Source organism: Vigna radiata, chromosome 8, assembly GCF_000741045.1.
Source record: "Vigna radiata var. radiata cultivar VC1973A chromosome 8, Vradiata_ver6, whole genome shotgun sequence".
Classification (NCBI taxonomy): Eukaryota; Viridiplantae; Streptophyta; class Magnoliopsida; order Fabales; family Fabaceae; genus Vigna; species Vigna radiata.
Genome location: NC_028358.1, coordinates 34,778,391 through 34,796,848, shown reverse-complemented (window position 1 = coordinate 34,796,848; position 18,458 = coordinate 34,778,391). Strand labels below are relative to the sequence as shown.

The 18,458-nt window shown below is 32.7% G+C and overlaps 4 protein-coding genes across 5 annotated transcripts; 2 read left to right on the top strand and 2 right to left on the bottom strand.

Annotated features, from left to right (window-relative positions):
* Nucleotides 1-395: 395 nt before the first annotated feature.
* On the top strand, nucleotides 396-2,479 carry LOC106770920 (plastid-lipid-associated protein 6, chloroplastic). Its single transcript, XM_014656770.2, has 4 exons — nucleotides 396-744; nucleotides 835-1,071; nucleotides 1,740-1,866; nucleotides 2,017-2,479. Exons 1-4 carry the CDS (start codon nucleotides 520-522, stop codon nucleotides 2,229-2,231), a joined length of 804 nt encoding a protein of 267 aa, XP_014512256.1. The 5' UTR covers nucleotides 396-519; the 3' UTR covers nucleotides 2,232-2,479.
* Nucleotides 2,480-4,361: 1,882 nt separating this feature from the next.
* LOC106769682 (kinesin-like protein KIN-10A) lies at nucleotides 4,362-8,047 on the top strand. The gene is made up of 5 exons (XM_014655404.2): nucleotides 4,362-5,257; nucleotides 5,893-6,048; nucleotides 6,137-6,244; nucleotides 6,324-6,434; nucleotides 6,545-8,047. Exons 1-5 carry the CDS (start codon nucleotides 4,577-4,579, stop codon nucleotides 7,799-7,801), a joined length of 2,313 nt encoding a protein of 770 aa, XP_014510890.1. The 5' UTR covers nucleotides 4,362-4,576; the 3' UTR covers nucleotides 7,802-8,047.
* A 77-nt stretch (nucleotides 8,048-8,124) lies between these two features.
* LOC106771629 (CRIB domain-containing protein RIC10) lies at nucleotides 8,125-10,009 on the bottom strand. Its single transcript, XM_014657621.2, has 5 exons — nucleotides 9,576-10,009; nucleotides 9,325-9,507; nucleotides 9,091-9,194; nucleotides 8,934-9,006; nucleotides 8,125-8,818 (listed from the first exon to the last, which is right to left on the bottom strand). The coding sequence occupies exons 2-5, from the start codon at nucleotides 9,407-9,409 to the stop codon at nucleotides 8,391-8,393; spliced, it is 690 nt and encodes a 229-aa protein (XP_014513107.1). The 5' UTR covers nucleotides 9,410-9,507; nucleotides 9,576-10,009; the 3' UTR covers nucleotides 8,125-8,390.
* Nucleotides 10,010-11,917: 1,908 nt separating this feature from the next.
* LOC106770913 (glycolipid transfer protein 1) lies at nucleotides 11,918-17,239 on the bottom strand. 2 transcript variants are annotated; one of them, XM_014656761.2, is made up of 7 exons: nucleotides 17,106-17,239; nucleotides 16,240-16,368; nucleotides 15,469-15,524; nucleotides 15,009-15,139; nucleotides 14,109-14,244; nucleotides 13,070-13,204; nucleotides 11,918-12,183 (listed from the first exon to the last, which is right to left on the bottom strand). In XM_014656761.2, the coding sequence occupies exons 2-7, from the start codon at nucleotides 16,355-16,357 to the stop codon at nucleotides 12,148-12,150; spliced, it is 612 nt and encodes a 203-aa protein (XP_014512247.1). In that variant the 5' UTR covers nucleotides 16,358-16,368; nucleotides 17,106-17,239; the 3' UTR covers nucleotides 11,918-12,147. The 2 variants fall into 2 exon arrangements, with proteins under 2 accessions (XP_014512247.1, XP_022641012.1); XM_022785291.1 differs by having other exon boundaries at nucleotides 17,122-17,198.
* Between the last annotated feature and the right edge of the window lie 1,219 nt (nucleotides 17,240-18,458).

The window sequence follows — 18,458 nt, the reverse complement described above, 5'->3', positions numbered from 1 at the left end:
TTTCTAGATTCCTATATAAAATATTTCAGATATTTATTATAAAATATTCTTAAACACATTAGTATACACCTTCAAATATTATTTATTATAATAATAATTTTACATGTGTGTAAGTATATATATATTACAAGTATTTATTACACAATTTGTTTTTATTACAAATGTTTATCAATGATCAACAATATTCAAGTTTTTTCAATTTAGTTTATTCTGTTTTTTAATATTTTTTATTCTCTGTTTTACTTTCTTAATTTTCCGTTATTTTTTTTAAGTATGCATTGCATAACTAGTGGCTTAATTTTTAATAAACATTTAAAATAAATAAATAAATAAATAAAGCTTACGTAAAGCATTACGTGGCGCTGAAAGGCGACCATAGAAAAAGTCACACCTCTTCCTGTCGCCGTGTTCCATTCAGGGTCCGTTCTTCAGTCACTCAAATCTCAGTCACATACTCACCTCTTGCAAAAATCTCTTCCAAATTCCACACGTTCCCATTCCCAAACCCACCTTTTCTTCATGGCTTCCCTCAACCTTCTTCCCCACCCTCCATCCTGTTCTTTTTCCTCTTCTTCCTTTCACAGGCCCCGATGCAGCACCCTTCTTCTCGCGCCAAAACCTTCTCAGCCCAGGCCTTCTTTTCTCGTCAAATCTGCTGTGGGTGTGGCTGAACCTGCTGCATATTCTTCTGGCTACGCCGGGGACACTTCTGATTCCATCTCCTCTCTCAAGCTCAATCTGCTGGTGAGTGCTGCCCTTTTACAGCATCTTATCATTCTGATTTTCGTTATGGTTATGTTTCTTATGCTTGAGTTGAGTGTTAAATAAGTGCAGAGTGCTGTTTCTGGGCTGAATAGAGGCCTTGCTGCTAATGAAGATGATCTGCGAAAGGCTGATGGTGCGGCTAAGGAACTTGAGGCTGCTGGGGGACTTGTGGATCTTTCCGTTGGTCTTGATAAATTGCAAGGAAGATGGAAACTCATATATAGCAGTGCATTCTCATCTCGAACTCTAGGTGGTAGTCGCCCTGGACCTCCTATTGGAAGACTCCTTCCCATAACTCTTGGACAGGTTTCTTCAGTTCCCAACCACATATGCTACTATTGTGGTTTCATTGCTTGTCGTATAGAACAGGGAACCTTTCAAGTTAAAAACGACACACAATGATGGAGCAAGTTACGGATTCTAATAAAACCCTTTGTCTCTCATATTCTCAGTGTCAATTGTCAGTGTAATGATATAATTTTTGTGCTGACTGTGCTCTCCTTTTTTTTCCTGGAAGAAATGTATCGATTTTGACTCAAACCCAAATTCTAGTCTAAGAGGTGGGGGTTGCTCCTGTTTATATCCATTTTTTTGTCTTATCTCTATGTCAATGTGAGGCCTAACACTTTACTTCCTCTTACCCGAGGATGTCTTGAAAGGACTTTATAGTTTGAATATCAATCACTAGGATAAACATTTCTGAATTTACGATATGGCTCAATTCAACCCCAAAATTTATGCCAGTATAGGGCTACCCCCATTTATATACATTACTTTGGTTATATCTCTAGTGGGGATCTCTAACAAAGATTGAGCAAGATGTTAGATTATTACAAATTATGATATATTTTTCTTATTTGTTTTCTTGTTTGTGCGATGCATCTGCTTTTGTTTACAATCTCCGCAAGTTTTTTCTAATTACTAGTTATATTATGCATAATATTTACAGAATTCATGCTTTTTTGTGTTGATAGGTTTTTCAACGAATTGACATCTTAAGCAAAGATTTTGATAACATAGTGGAGCTTCAGTTGGGTGCTCCATGGCCACTACCACCCCTTGAAGTAACAGCCACATTGGCTCACAAATTTGAACTTATAGGTTGGTTTTATTTTTCATGCTTTCGTTTATTATCTCTGTAAAGTTTTGCATGATTGCTTTCTACCAGTTGCCATATATGAGAATTGTTGTGTTGTAGTATTGTACAATCTTAACAGCTTTTCATGTTTTGTGGTTTTGCAAATGTCCCAGGATCTTCAAAGGTAAAGATAATATTTGAGAAAACCACTGTGAAGACAACTGGGAATTTAGAACAGTTGCCACAATTAGAGGTGCCTCGAATTCCGGATGCATTGAGGCCTTCTTCCAATACAGGAAGTGGTGAATTTGAAGTTACATATCTTGACTCAGATACCCGCATCACAAGAGGGGACAGAGGCGAGCTAAGGGTCTTTGTGATTTCTTGAGTTTCTTCTGAATGCAAAGCTGAGTTTTTCATCTTCTTGTCCTTTTTCCTTTTTTCTTTATAGTATTTATTAATATAGTTTTCCAACATTGTAAACAAGAATATATGGACGGAAGTAAACCCAACTGTAACATGTATTTGCGGATAGAACTAAACCCTTCTACGTAGTTCCAAGGAAACACGGTACTTTATGTTTAAATGTAATATATTTCTTTCCTAAATTAAAAAATCCAGCTTAGATGTTAATAATCATGGAGTATGCATTTAATTATTTATATTAATATTGGTTGTTATGTGATTCCTTGAATTCATTACAATTTGCATGTCATTCTTTTTTGTTTAAGAATGAGATTTTGGATGATGTTAAGAATATTAAAGTGAAGGTTGATGATGAAGATAAGATTTTGCTTCTTCTTAATGCATTGTCTAAAATGTCTAAGCACTTGTGTTTGGGAAGGAACAAGTTATTATTATGAATGAGGTTGAAATAAAAACGAGGACAATTAAGAAGTTATGATTGGATGAATTCCAAAAAGTTTAAATCATAAGCAGATAAAATAGTTGGTGTTATAATTAACACAAGAGATATTACTAATATGAAAAATCGTACAAAGAAGAAAGAAATAATGTCATTTTTTTCTTCTGATAATTTGTAGACATCATGGTTGTGTCTGATAATTACGAGTATGCAAGGGTGTTGATGACATCGATTTCAAATACACAGAGGAGTTGAATCATGGACTTAGCTTTCACTTATCACAAGTTTCTTATAAAAGAGTTATTTTAAACCTTAAAAAAATTAAAGGAAGAGGGTGCACTTCTTCTAGGAAACAATAAAACCTGTAAATTAAGTTAAATATGTTTAACGACTAGGAGAAGTTGTAAGATGTAAGGCATGTTTCATTCATAGTTCATTTATCAGTTAACATGTTTGATCTTTTGCAAAGATTGACTCAATTGTTAAAGAAGTAAAAAGAAATGGTCTTAACCTTTTTTATTACTCAATTGTGATTATTCATGCTTCCATGACTAGTCAGACCATGGGAGATAGTTAAATTCATTTTTAAAAATCATTGTAAAATTTTTAATTAATAGACTTGTAGTGATTATTAATACAATTATTTTTCTTGATCAAAATGGTTTCATTGATAAAAAAAAGTGTTAAAAATTGTATCTATATACATTTTTTTAATATATTTTTTATATAATGACAAATGACTTAGAGATTTTGCTATATTAACATAAATAAGACTATGAGCTTATTCCAAAATAATATTTTGCTCACTATATTCCAAAACTGTGTTTATTAATTCATTTAAACTTTTAGTTGAGCAGCTAATTTTATATATTAGTATTTATTTATTTTATCTAAAATAATATATAATAGAATATTTTATACACATATTTTATATTTTATTTTATCTTTAATAATATTTTAAAATTTTGATGTTTCAGACCTTAAAATTATTATTATTATTATTATTATTATTATTATTATTATTATTATGTAACTTATATAACAATGAAGAAAAAATATTGAAGGTAAACTATTTCACTGTTAATCTATAATAGAATAAATTTTTTTCATGCAAATCTACGTTATCACTTTACAATATAATTATTTATTTTAATTTATATTAAACATTACATATGAGATATAAAAAATAATATTACTTATATTTTTATTTAAATAAATATATAAAATTATAACTATTGTAAATATTAAATTTAACTTAACAAATAGTATAGTAAAAAAATTCAGACTAACAGTAGAGCTATTTTTTCCTAATTACCCATAAAATAATTAAATATTTTCAGAAACTGTTTTCTTAATTTTACACGAATTATTTGGTCATTGTTTATAACTTGGCCCTAGCTACAACGATACATGTTACTTTATTTAAAGTGGTTGCAGTTTAAAATGTAACATTGAGCAAAAAAATTCGAATCCATATTCATCATCTCGATTTTAAATCATTATCAATACAATTAAGAAAGAATTGTAATTACAAAAATAATCTGCCATAAAATAGTAAATGCAAAATAAGGGTTATTTTAGGTCATTTTCATTTTGTCCCGTGAAAAGATAAATTGAAAGACATATAGACGTTGTAAACTGTAACGGCTACATTTTGTTTGAAATTTCAAAACCCTCAGTTGTTTCTTCTTTCTCTACCGAATATTTTCATTTTCTTCGTCTCCATATTCTACCTCTTCTTGCGGTATTCTTTCTCGTTTGTGTTACAAAATTGGATCGCAGATTCAACCCGAGAAGTCAATTCAATCTTTCTTCTCAATTCTTTCTTCTCAGTTCAATCTTTATTTCTCACATTCAAATTTTCCACTATGGCTCCAACCCCTTCTTCCAAACAAAACTACCCTACCCAGATGAAGACTCCACAGTCCAAGCACCGTCTCAACTTCCATGGCCCCAAATCAGCACTGCAAATACACCCTTCTCCCAACCCGAATTGTGCTGCAAACAAGGAACCCCCTCCTGAACACCCAATTGAAGTAGTTGCCAGAATCCGTGACTACCCAGATCGAAAGGATAAACCTTTATCTGTTCTTCAAACCAGTTCCAACTCGAGTTCTATCCGGGTTCGAGCTGATTTTGGGTACCGGGACTTCACCCTTGATGGGGTTTCTGTGTCTGAGGAAGAGGACCTGGATGTGTTCTATAAAAAGTTTGTGGAGTCGAGGATCAATGGAGTTAAGCTTGGGGACAAGTGCACCATCATGATGTATGGACCAACCGGTTCTGGGAAGAGTCACACGATGTTTGGGTGCTCGAAGCAGGCAGGGATTGTGTATAGGTCTCTTAGGGACATTCTGGGGGATGGGGATAATGCAGATGGAGATTCTAGGGGTGATTCAAGAGAAGAGCATCTCGGGTTGGGGACTTTTGTTCAAGTCACTGTTTTGGAGATTTACAATGAGGAGATTTATGATCTGTTGTCCACCAATGGAGGAGGTGGGGGAGGAGGATTTGGATTTGGCTGGCCTAAGGGGGGTAGTGCTTCAAAGGTAATATAATCCATGTTACTTCGTCACTTTCTTTGGCTCTTGTGTCTGCAGGTTTTTGTTATCCTGATTTTATCTGAGAACTGTGACTTGTCTTTAGGATTTCTATTGGGTTGCTTTCATTGTATACTCGTGAAATTTTCATGTTGTTACTTTTGAAAAATGTGGCTCATTTGTTGCACGAAATTGGCTGGCTATATATTTAATTTTTCGCTCGTATGTTCTCAATTTTTGGTGGGCTGTGTCTGTGTTTGTACTCTCTAAAGAACGGCTTTTGAAACTTTTCTTACCACAGAAAAAAGTTCCGGTTGTTGGTATTCTTTTTCCACAAAAAAAAAAAAAAAAATCATTCTTGACCGGAAAAACATGGTATCTAACATTTGTAACACTTTTCTTATGTTCCCTTTCAAAGCATAAGGAACTGATTGCCTAATTTAATTTCGTATCGTAACTCATTAAAACAGTGGTATTATCCGCATAATGAAACGTCTATCAATTTTTGTTTTCCAAAGTAAAATTGTCTGTCATTGACAGATGTTAGTCTTGGAAGTATTAGCTGAACATTTGCTCTTTGATTTGATTGTCTGTGACTAACATATGGACGGCGTGCTTTATTTCTTTTCCTTTTGTACTTGTAGGTGAAACTTGAAGTGATGGGGAAAAAGGCCAAGAATGCTACCTATATATCTGGAAATGAAGCAGGGAAGATCTCAAAAGAAATTCAGAAAGTGGAGAAGCGGAGGATTGTCAAAAGCACACTTTGTAATGATAGAAGCTCCAGAAGTCACTGCATGGTATGATTGCTTTTAGGGAAGGTTCTGATAAAAGTTCTTCGGCTTTTTTTTTTTTGGCAATTGATGACGTATCTTCTATTTTGATCAGGTAATCCTTGATGTCCCAACTGTGGGAGGGCGACTAATGCTCGTAGACATGGCAGGATCAGAAAATATTGAACAAGCTGGTCAAATTGGATTTGAGGCCAAAATGCAGGTAATCTTTTTTCCGTTTTGGTTTTCTTTTCTAAATCATTAGTTCTTTGCTGATTATTCCACTCTCAATGAAACTTTAGACTGCAAAAATCAATCAAGGAAATATAGCGCTGAAGAGAGTGGTGGAGTCCATTGCAAATGGTGATTCGCATGTACCATTTAGGGACAGCAAACTTACCATGCTTCTGCAGGTAAATATTATTGTCTTTCTTTTCTAATTCAGTGAAATGTAGATTCATGTTCTGTTATTCGAAGTTATATTGATGCATTGCGAGTTTTTCTTCTACTTTTCCTTTTTAAGGATTCCTTTGAAGATGATAAGTCAAAAATTCTAATGATACTGTGTGCAAGTCCTGATCCTAAGGAGATACACAAGACAATCTCTACACTTGAATATGGGGCAAAAGCAAAATGCATAGTCCGTGGTCCTCATACTCCAGTGAAGGATGAGGAATCCTCTTCTGCTGTCATTTTGGGATCAAGAATTGCTGCAATGGATGAATTTATCTTGAAGCTACAAATGGAAAACAAGCAAAGAGAGAAAGAGCGTAACGAAGCGCACAAAAAGCTTTTGAAGAAAGAAGAAGAAATTGCTGCGCTAAGAAATAAATTGAACCAGGCAGAAGGAAAAGGAACTCCGCCAAGTGAGGAGGAAATTAACTTGAAGGTAAATGAACGCACTCGGCTTCTAAGACAAGAGTTGGAAAAGAAGTTGGCCGAGTGCCAAAGAATGACCAACGAGTTTGTTGAATTGGAGAGGAAGAGAATGGAGGAGAGGATACTACAGCAGCAAGAGGAAGTTGAAACTCTGAGAAGGAGATTAGAAGAAATTGAGTTGCAGCTATCTTGTTCAAGGCAAGGGGGGAATAGTGAGGAAAATGAGTCAAAAGACATGGAATCAAGTGGGTTCATGAGAAGGCTATTGCGTGTTTACAAAAGTGAGGAGGATCCTGGAATGGTGAAGTCAATGGATTTGGACATGGATGACCAAGAACCCCTTGGCAGTGAAATGAACATCGTTGGAGGAGTTATGTGTAGGACTGATTACAATGTTAAGCAAGACTTTTCAAATCTACCTTGTCCAAATACTTTGAATGGTGGAAAAGATGATGCTCATATTTTTGCACCCAACTTTGGCCAAAGGGTATGCCTTAGTACAGTATATGAGGAAGAGGGAGAAGGAGATGAAGACAAAGGGGGTGATGAGGAAGTAGAGAAAGAAGTGATAGAAGAAACCAAGGTATGTAGTGTTGAAAAGCCAAGCGCAGGCTCCTTGGCAACATTAAATCTGTCGAACACAAGTCCAAAGAAAGATGATTGCTGTATCAATGTAGATGACAAGGATCTTGGGCCTTCTAGACTACTGAGAATTCAAAACATATTCACTCTTTGTGGCAACCAAAGAGAGCTGTCCCAGCACATTGGAACTCCACTTCCCACAAAAAAGAGAACCGGTGAAAATTTTGAGTTTTCTCCTGCCAAGACAACTGACAAGGATTCCGTTTTCAAGATCTCTAACAAGGAGAACTTCGAGCCACAAAATGTTCTGGGAAATTAGCTCCGATTGTGTTTGTACAACATATGATGTTTCCTCCTGGAAACGTGACTACATTATCTAACCTTAGTATTACTTCTGTCTTTTTGCGGTTTTCATCGGTCTGTAGTTGTGTACAACTTTGTTCTATAAGTAGTATATATCTGTCTCCCATTCTTTGTGTTATTACTCAGTTTGATTTGTAAAGTCAGTTATGATCTTCCAATGGTTTTTAGGTTCAAAATCAATCGAATTTGATCGCATTATAAATCAATTCCTATTATTCCTACCACGATCCATGCACAGTGAAGCTAATTTCGCACAAAATACTTTAGTAAATAAGGTGCACTTTATACCAATTTAAAAAATTGTTACATGTTTTGGTAACAATTGAATCCGGAGGATCCAAAATAGCCAGTGACAGTATTACAAAAAGAAAAAGAAGGAACTGAACAAAACGAAGATAAAAAGTTGACATTGGTCAGAACACCAAGCAGGATTGGTTATATACTTAGTATGTATGCGTATGAAGATTGGATGATGATTAATTTCTGGCCCTGAAATCTCTCTCTAAACTGAATCTGCTGCTGGTCCATCGTTTCACTCTGTATTTCTATTGAGGTCCAGATTCTGAGAAGGAGAATTCAGTTAAGGAACCTCCCTTCGAATGTCTTCGTCCTCGTGGTGCCCTCCTTGACGAACCTTCTTTGTCCTCCGACGACCTCCGAACGGATCCACCATCCTTGTCCTCGGATGACGTCTTCGACTTCCTGCGGGGTTTCGACGCTGTCGGAGGCTTCTCATCTTCCGATGATTGACGGTTTGCCTTTTTAGACGATTCCTGGTTTCGGCGGCTGGGCTTGGATCCCTCCGTCGAGCTCTCTCGGCTGGGAGAACTCATCGTGGATTGGTTCTCAGAAGAGCGAGGCCTTGACTTTCGGCCTCGCTTCCCTTCACCTTTGCTAGTAGCATCACTGTTATTAGCTTTGCTAGTAGCATCACTATTATTATTACCTTTGCTATTAGCATCACTATTACTACCTGCATCATCCATCCACCATTACCATCGTAGCATCAGTTACTGATCAATAATATATCTCAATTTACTACCTAGCCATTCCAATACTACATAATATGAAATTATTAAAGATCCAACCTTCAGGTGTGGCCTTGACGGGGTTCACCACTGTTCCAGATGAACCTTCTGATGATTCTTTGAACTCAGTTAGCTGCACCATTTCACGTTAGTTAATCCAATTTTTCATAGGAGATTGATTATTTTGCCGAATTGAAGCAGAGAAAGGAGAATATACCCAGCTTGGTTGGCTTGCTTTCGCGTTTTCGGCTCCAATGTGTGCCAGATGTTTTACGTCTGTTGGAAACCCAATCTCTATCTGCTGTTTTTCATCCTCTTCATCTGCAATCAATTTTATTGTTCGAGTGTTTAACAATGATAATGAAAATCCAATCTTTTCAACAGAAGAATTTGGAGAAGTTATTGATAAACTTAAACATTCATATTTGATAGGAGAGAAGTATGTGGTTACCAAATATTTGGGATATGTATCTGAGTCCTTTGAGGAGGCCTTTCACCTGGCCTTTGACCTGGCCTTTCACGGCGCCCGACGACATTATTGGAGCTTTTAGATCTATCTTTGCACCTCAAAAGTGTAACCTCAAAATGTATTATAGTTGTTCTCCCGCTTCTCAATGGAACCAGCTACAAATTTCTGAAACCAAAGACCAAACCATAAATCTTGTTTTTTTACCATGGATAAATTTGGTTAGAAAAAGGTACCTGATCACCTCCCGGTAAAATGCTTGCTAGAATCAATCGTTCGTATGATGCCCTGGCTGAGTTTGGCAATGAAGAACGAATGAATGTTCAAGAAGACATGGAAAAAAATGTTTTGGAAGGTTTTGGTGTTCTTGATTGGATGTTATGGAGCATCCAACCGAAGAAGAGAAAGACTTCAGGTTGGAAAACTCAAAAGTGTAGAATGGTGGCACTTGATTTTGATCTACCACCCCCCCTAATGGTGGTTAGGCAAATCAAAACCAGTAGCTCAACATATTTTTTGATGCAAGGCCAGACATGTTACGTTGTAATTTTCATCTCCATCTCCTAAATTTGGCATAAATCTATAATACCTGTTTTTAGTTCAACTGCGACAATGACGGATTCAAAACCATAATCGTATGGCGTTTGTCACTTTGGTGAACCTTAATAAAAATAAGATTCAGAGAACATTCGGGGTTGTTTTTCATTTCTGTTCTCTTTGGCTTTCTTTTCTTTCCCTCTGCTAAAAAAACCAATGTTTGGAGTTTCCGACTGCCATTTTTGTTCCAATTATAGTAAATATGATTCTTTTGGTGGAATCAATGGGTGTGCATTTGATTACATAACTCATCTAATAAAATTTATTTTTATTATGATTTTAATTATAAGAGGAGTTTGTTTTAATAAGCTACTAAGGGTATAGCCTGTTTAGTTTCAGATAGTAATAAAAAAATTATTTCCATGAAGCAAACTTGAAATCATTAAAAATATTTATGAGCTTTACTCCTATTTTTTCTTTTCATTTTTATTAAATATTTATATCAAAGTTTCAATATTAAATTATTTTTTAGGCTTTACTAAACGCGGAAGAAATGCTTGTTAAAATAAACTGAAAAAGTTATAACTGATTCTTTTAAACCTAAATAATTTTTAATAAACTATTCCACGTCCCATTCAAGATTTTACGTCATTAACGGGACGACAAAAGAGATGGTGGATGGTGGTATTTATTATGTTCCCTATTATATAATAAGATATAATTTTTTATTGAAATAAAAATATGTAGTTTTAAAAATTTAAAATGATAATTAAGTCTTTTTAATTTAAATATTTTTAATCGATTTTAACTTTATTTCATTGATTAAATAAAATGGTTATTTGTTTAAATGCGGTATAAATAGCTAATGACACGGTGGAGGTGAAAATTTCGTCTGACGTGTCCATATTACCTTTGTACATCTGTCACTCAATTTTCATGGTAAAGTCCATCTTCTAACTTTCCGTCCTTCCACGTAGACTTTTGTTTTTCTTGAATTACCCATTCTTCTAACTTTTGTTTTTGTAATTTAGAAATAAATTCTTTAAAATCAGTTTCGTTTAAGATAGTATTTTTAGTTTCTTTTAACAATTAGAAATGTACGATCATGTTACTTTTTTATATTTATTTAATAACTTACATATATTTTCTTTTTGATGGAAAATAGATTATTGAAAAAGGAGAAATAAAATCTTTTTAAAAAATAGTCAGTTTTGTATGAATGTAAAAATAATTAATATTATTTAAAATTTTAAAATGATAAGTTTTAGTTCGAAACAATGTACTAATTGATAAGATAATTCATTTTCTCTGTACCTTCTTTACAAAATATCCGCAGTAACACACCTGGATAATTTCAAATTAAATCCGGGTTCAACTCCCGGCTGCGGAATTTATCTTTTAAAAAATGAAACTTCCGTTCTTTAAATAAAATTTGCCAATTATTATTAATTTTTAAATAAAAAATACTAATCTATTTCTCCACTATTTTCTCTTTTCTTTTACTTTTATAATACTGGTTTTAAGTCTTAAAAAATTAATGACTTTTTATTAGTTTTCTTTCAAACATAAAACCGAGGAAATAAAAAAATTTCTCTTACTCCTTAAGAAATTGATTTTGACTTCTTTTTCTTTAAATAAGGTGTCCTTTACAAAAACTCTAGCAGAAATCCTTTCATACACTTTTCAATAGATTTATTTTTATCATTTGCTTTTATTTTTTTTAGTTTTCCCGAAATGTTTACAAGTTTCCATGTTGTTCCAATTCAAGATGGAATTATGTTTTTTTTCCCACTTTCTTCTCCACTGCCAAACAAAATTTTTCTTTGGACTATATATCTGGTTTTACAAAGAAATTGAAATACAAAAAAAAATCAGAGGTCGGAAATTTAATTAAATTTCAATAAAAAAAGATTGAAATATTTCTTTTATTTTGGAAGATACATAATGTTGTCTATACTAAGTGAAATACTTTTAACCCATTTTAACGAATTTAAATTATGAACATTTTGAACAATAAAAAGATAAATTTCAACAAGTTAAGTGAAAAATGACAAAACAAACCGAATTTGCTTCAGATGCGAAACTATAGTTCAACAAGTTATTTCTAATCAAGCCATATTGTGCTTATTCAAATATTCAATCCCAGCAACAAAAAAATGAAACTGAGTCCAAAATTAAAGTCATGTTGTATGGCATAAATATTAGAGTGAACATGGGAGTGAGAATGCAAGAGCCATTCATCAAGAGATTTTTTATCATGAATCCATCACTTTATGATGCTTTCATATCATCCAAACCACAACGACCCTGCGTCAAAAGAGTAATGCTTTTAGTTCCTACATACTTTCGAAGCCATAACAATAAGCTGATATTTTTGTAATGAAACTGCATGGCTTATGAATTACAATTAGATTACTAAAACAAATGTATTGTATTTTTTAGGTTAAATATATATTTTAGTCCTCATATTTGTTCCTCATTCTCAATTAGGTCCTCATGTTTTTTTTTGTCCCAATTGCATCATAATATTTGTAATTTGAGGCAATTAAGCCCTCTCCGTTTTTTTTTGTCCCAATTGCATCCTAATATTTGTAAATTTGAGACAATTAAACCCTCTCAATCGGCCTACGACGTTAGTTCCAATTAACGGAGATGACTTAATTGTCTCAAATTTACAAATATTAGGATGCAATTGGGACAAAAAAAAACATGAGGACCTAATTGAGAATGAAGAACAAATATGAAGACTAAAACATATATTTAACCTATTTTTTATAAGGGATCTACTTTACATGGTGTGGAGGACACTTCCCCCGCTAATAAGATTCTTTTCATTTTGTACCTAAAATATATAATATTTTTTCTTCTTAAAATGAATTAGTTGCACCGAACACAATAAGTTTATTGATTTTTTTTCATGGTAAAAGTTAAACAACCTTTTGTATATATTTACTTTTGATGTTGACGATAAAAATTTGTACAATATTTTAGAAGTAAGAAAATACGTAAAAGGCTGTCATAATTTGCAAAAACTTAAATATTTTACATTTTTATTATGAAATTATGTATATTTTTAAAATTTGTAATAATTTTTTAAATAAATATCATCAACCTAATCCAGAACAGCATATTCAAGCATTCTTGTAAAAATGATGATCCATAAAATAGCTAAAAAAATCCGAGAGACATTTACCAGGAACTTGTGATTCTCTTCAAGGAGAGGAGAAAAGTCGGCACAAAATTTCTGTATATCAGCACTGATATCACCACCAGTGCCTTGTATCACATCCATGAATTTCTTTCTATCAGGAGCAAGTTTCATTGCTACCTGCAAATGAAACATTTACTGTGTATTAAAAACATGTTCAAGACAATTACTTCCCCATCGAAAATAGAAAACCACAAAAAGGACTAAAGACAATTACAATGTTAGTTGAACTAGTAAGTATTTTATGCATTGTAAGGGTATTTTTTTTTTAATTTAAAAATAAAAATATTAATGAGTAAAACAACTCAAATTATAAAAGAGATATGTAATTAGTTTAGACGAACCTTTCTCTTCCTCAGTATATCTATTCATCTATATCGCTCTCTATCCCTCCCTCCCTCCCTCTCTCTCTCTCTATATATATGTGTGTGTATGTATGCATATACACATGTGTGTATTTATATACACACGTGTATAAAAAGAAAGATTTAAAATCAATACAACAAGGAATTATCTTACTTTCAAGATCGTGGACTGTAATAGTCTAATTTATTACAAAGGTTGGATACACATGACTGAATAGACTTAAAATTGCTTTAGTTTAGCTAAAATAAAACTTACTATGCAGTACTACAATATAGGGATTCTAGTATATTTATTATCAAAAAATTCGATTGTTTTCAGGCGGTCATTTCATCCAACCTGTACCTTAATGTGATACATTTCTAAATTACTGAAATTTGATAATTAAAGTAACTAACTCGAATGGATGCATGGATTTCTCACTTCACTAGAGTATCAAATATTCATGGGATTGGGAGGAAAGATCGTACCAAATGGATTAAACGACGGCCTAAACAGTAAACTTAATGTACTTCCTATGACAAATATTTTATGATCTAGAATATGACATTTACAAACTTGGATCAATATGAAGCAAGATTTTTCAATTAAATGGTTTTGTTTCAGTGAAGAAAATTCAAGATTATAAGGGAGAAATAAAACAGCAGCAAAAGAACATTACAGAGAAGCTTGAACTAGCAAGCCAGCCATGCCACTTCTTTAGAGTTTTGTTATATGAATCTGTGCAGGCTTGTGCCATTGACCAATCTGCATGCTCAACTAAGTTTTGGAACAATGCCACCAAGAAATCCATTGCTCTGAAAATTTGCAGGTCAGAGAAATAAATGAATGAAAACTAAAACATGACAACTCAATGTAACTAATAACCATTTCTTGTGGTATGTGGCTACAAAATAAAAATTAGTAAACTAATACAAGTGTTGGGAAAAATCCTCCTATTAAAATTTACATTAGAAGAGCTAATGGGATGACAAAATGGGCAAGGGGAGAGAATTAAGCAGAAGGGACTGACACCCATGTAATTGTCTGTAACACAGCAGTAGAGAGGTGAGAATGAAAATGACATTCTCTTATTGGATGGGGGTAGATGTAATGATAAGAACATTGAGGTCAGGCAAGAATTAAGTGGTAAGGTGTTGAAGGAAAGATGTCCCCGGAAGATCCTTTGTGCTCATGGCAAATTTGTGTTGATAAACATCCCAGTACAATAGTCGTTCGTTCACAAATGGACACATTGCTGCTCTTCATAGTATCTCTATTAATGATTCATGTTGCATTTTGATCTCAAAATTTGAGAAGTACATGTTCTAACACCGACTCTTTTTTAAGAAATGTGTTCCTAAAATCATGATTTCCGAATTCAAAATTTCATCCATATCTCCATACCTTTTTAATCCTAATCACTTTTGTATTGGTTAGTTGTTTACTCATGGACAGAAGGCTTTGTGCTTGAAAGTTGAAACATTACAAATTAAAGAAATACTTCTGTAAAATAAAAGAATTGAGAATTCCATACTAGTATCAATTACAAGTTAAAAAGTAGGTGCTTGGTGATCTTTACCTTGTGAGCCACAGAAGTCCATTGGTACAACTGGATGATGACTTAGTTGTATTAGTTTCAATCTCAACTTGTACCAAAGTGTACAAGTAATTGAATCGGGTTGGATTCGAGGCATACTTAGTTTCCAATCTCTGCTTTGAAATGAAACGTGGTATAGAGTGAGAACATATCGCATTACAGTTTGAACAATATTAAAGGTTTGGGTATGTAATACATAACAAAAGCCAAAAAGAGTTGTATAAAAGTAAAGCACAAGCATGTATATGAAAGCCACTAGCACATGAAGAAGAAAAATGAATCAACACTCACATTATACTTAAGGCAAAACCATGTAATCATAACATGTAATTATAAGACAACAAAATATTAGTATTACACATAAATGTACAAGCATGCATGCGATAATTCATGTATACAAAAAAAAAGTTATATAAGATAGAAACAGGTGTCAGAAACCAACCGATATATTACCACCAATGTCAGATTTAACAAGGGCCATAGAAGCTCCAAACTTATCTGCCATAAGAAAAACATCAGTACATATAATCCCAATACAAGTTAACAATTTGAGGCTCAACAAAGCAGCAAACGACAACAAAATGTTAACAATGTATTTTGCTATAAAATTTATGTTTTTAGAGTTAGATTGTAACACCCTAATTCTACATATTAACATATGTAAGTTTCTTATCCTTCAGGGTTCATGATTCTCTTGTTTTTTACTCTTTCCTTTTAATGAAAGCCTTCCATATAAACAAAAAGGATACATAATTACAGACACTTGAATAACCAAGAAATCATGTCAAAAGCATACAATGATACTAAGTTTGATCTTATACAGATGCCAAATTTGATACGAAATACGAGATCAACTATCTTTTTTCTCCCAATTTTGAAATAAAAACATAGGTTTGGATAAGTTTTAAGTGAAATGGAGAAAAGCCAGAGGCTAGGAGAACTTAATCCAATACGGAAAAATTGCTTACATGCATCTTGCCTTTTTCAAACGGAAAACAATCCATCAATATCTGTCAAATGCAATGTTCTCTTCACGTTGTTTAACATACTGTAGAATATTCAATAGGAGTAAAGGATCACTTTTGTTCCTCTCTTTCAAGAAAGTACAGTATACAAAAGGAAAAAACACTAGGAAAAATGTCCACTTAACATATTTATCTTCTTTATCTTTGTCTTTCGAGGATAAAATTTCAAGGGAAATAAGAGCACGTACCGATAACAGGAAGTATATGCTTGCAGGCATCCAAAAAAGGTTGAGTCAGAATTTCTCCTTGCTCCGATTTTACAAGCTTAATTCCTTCCAATGCAGGAGTGAAAACAGACCCCTCCATCTCGTTGTTTCCTACACGTAACAAGGCCAAAAGCCGATAAATAGAGAAGTATAATTTAACATAGATCAAATAGGCATTTTTGCCACCACTGGTAAAGTACATAAATATGCTCCCTTTCTTCTTTTTTTTCTCTATCTGATAAAGTTTAGAATGTGAAATGAAGGGAAGAAAAAATAGAACTTTTTCATCAGTACCAGGCAAGCAAGCTACAGTAAAGTCTGGATTCAATTAAGGAGAATAATGTCTAAAGTATCAAAAATCACAATTCACACTGATGAAGGGATGCAAAATAAACTAATTTAATGGGAACTGCACTTTTAATGAATCGAAAACTTATAAGTGAAGAAAATAGCTTGAGGAAATAGTTCGTATCTTTCATAATGTTTACAGCTAAGCACATCTAACTTGAATATGATTATCAGATTTGTTTTCTTTAACAAGATTGAACTACATTTTTGCTAATCACCAAATGCATGTTGAAGACGATATGATGGATAGATGTGGAAAGCTCTGAGGCCAGATCAAAAAATTAAACTTTTACTGAACCAATGTATGATGAGATAAGAACGTCACATCTCGAATCAACAGAAAATTGAAAAACAGGAACAGCCCATCAATTGAATTGAGTGCCGAAGCATCCCAAGATCTAATTTTTCGAAAATCTGAAAACTTCAATGTCAAATTTCTCAGCAAGACACAGAGACCGATCGATAAAAAAAAATAACAAATACAATCGAGAAAGACATACGTTGAACGAGGAAGACCTTGGTGATCGCAGAGTGAGAAGAACAACTGCAAGCGTATCACGGGAACTTGTAGTTAAATTTTTATTATTATTTTTATTTGGTTTTGATGGATTTGGGAAGAGGGCAATTGTAAGAAAAAACTTTAGGACGGTGGATTTTCTATCCTTAAATTAAAATAAGAAAACTGGTAAAAAATTTTAATACCACAAATTTTTTAAAAAGTTTTAATATCTAACTTAAATATCAATAAACTTAAATAAAATATCTAACTCAATGGAAGTTTAATTAATAATTTTTAAAAAGGAATAATAATTTGAACCAAATTTTCAGTTTTTGTTTTTGTCGGTTATGTTTGAGGGTGTTGAGTTTAGATGTGTTTCTTTCTGGAAGAAGTGCTGAAATATTTCACATCCAAATTATTTTAGATAAATTTTCTTATGATGATTTTTATTTGAAAAAAGCACAAAAAAAAAGAAAATATTTTTTTATAAAGTAGAACCAGTTTGTATATTAAGTAAACGTGAATATATATATATATATATATATATATATATATATATATATATATATATATATATATATATATATATATGAGAAAGTATTTATATATTAGCTTTTTACATATAATTTTTCATTTATGGAGAAGTTTAAGAAAAAATGTAACTGAGTACGTACATAAACCTGAGTGACGAATCTTCCTATGTTTCTCCGGACGACACTGTTGTATGTATATAGACGAAACAAAAACTAATAAGAGTTATTTCCTGTAAAATATTAGTTAGGTGTTTGGATGGATTAAATAAATTAATACCATATTTTTCAAAAAACATATTCAAAAATAATATATATCATATAATTATATAATAAATTACATTTAAAAAGAATGTATGATCATATACCACATTATATGATCTACAAAATTATCTTTATTATTTTTTAACTAAGTTACAATTAATGATATGCTGTCTAATTAAAAATATTAAGTACGAAGTGAATCACTCACTCATACTCAATTCATTTCAATTCACATACAAGTTATGTTAGGGAAAATTTAAAATTTAGAGTATAGAATTTGAACTTTTCTATTTTAAATATTAATACTCACAATATAAATTTTATATTTAAATCGCATTTATCAAATAATATTAAATATATAATATATTTTTTATTTTCTTAGTAAGTCGTATTAACGTCGGACCAATAAGCATATTCCCTCCCTCCCTCCATTAAACCTATCGGTTTGGGTTGTTAATAAATAATCAATCAAATAATAAAAATTTTTGAGAGCTTTATATTTTTAATCTCCAATTTCTGCACATGTGTATGAGAGGGCGGAGGAGTGTGGTATGTTGAGA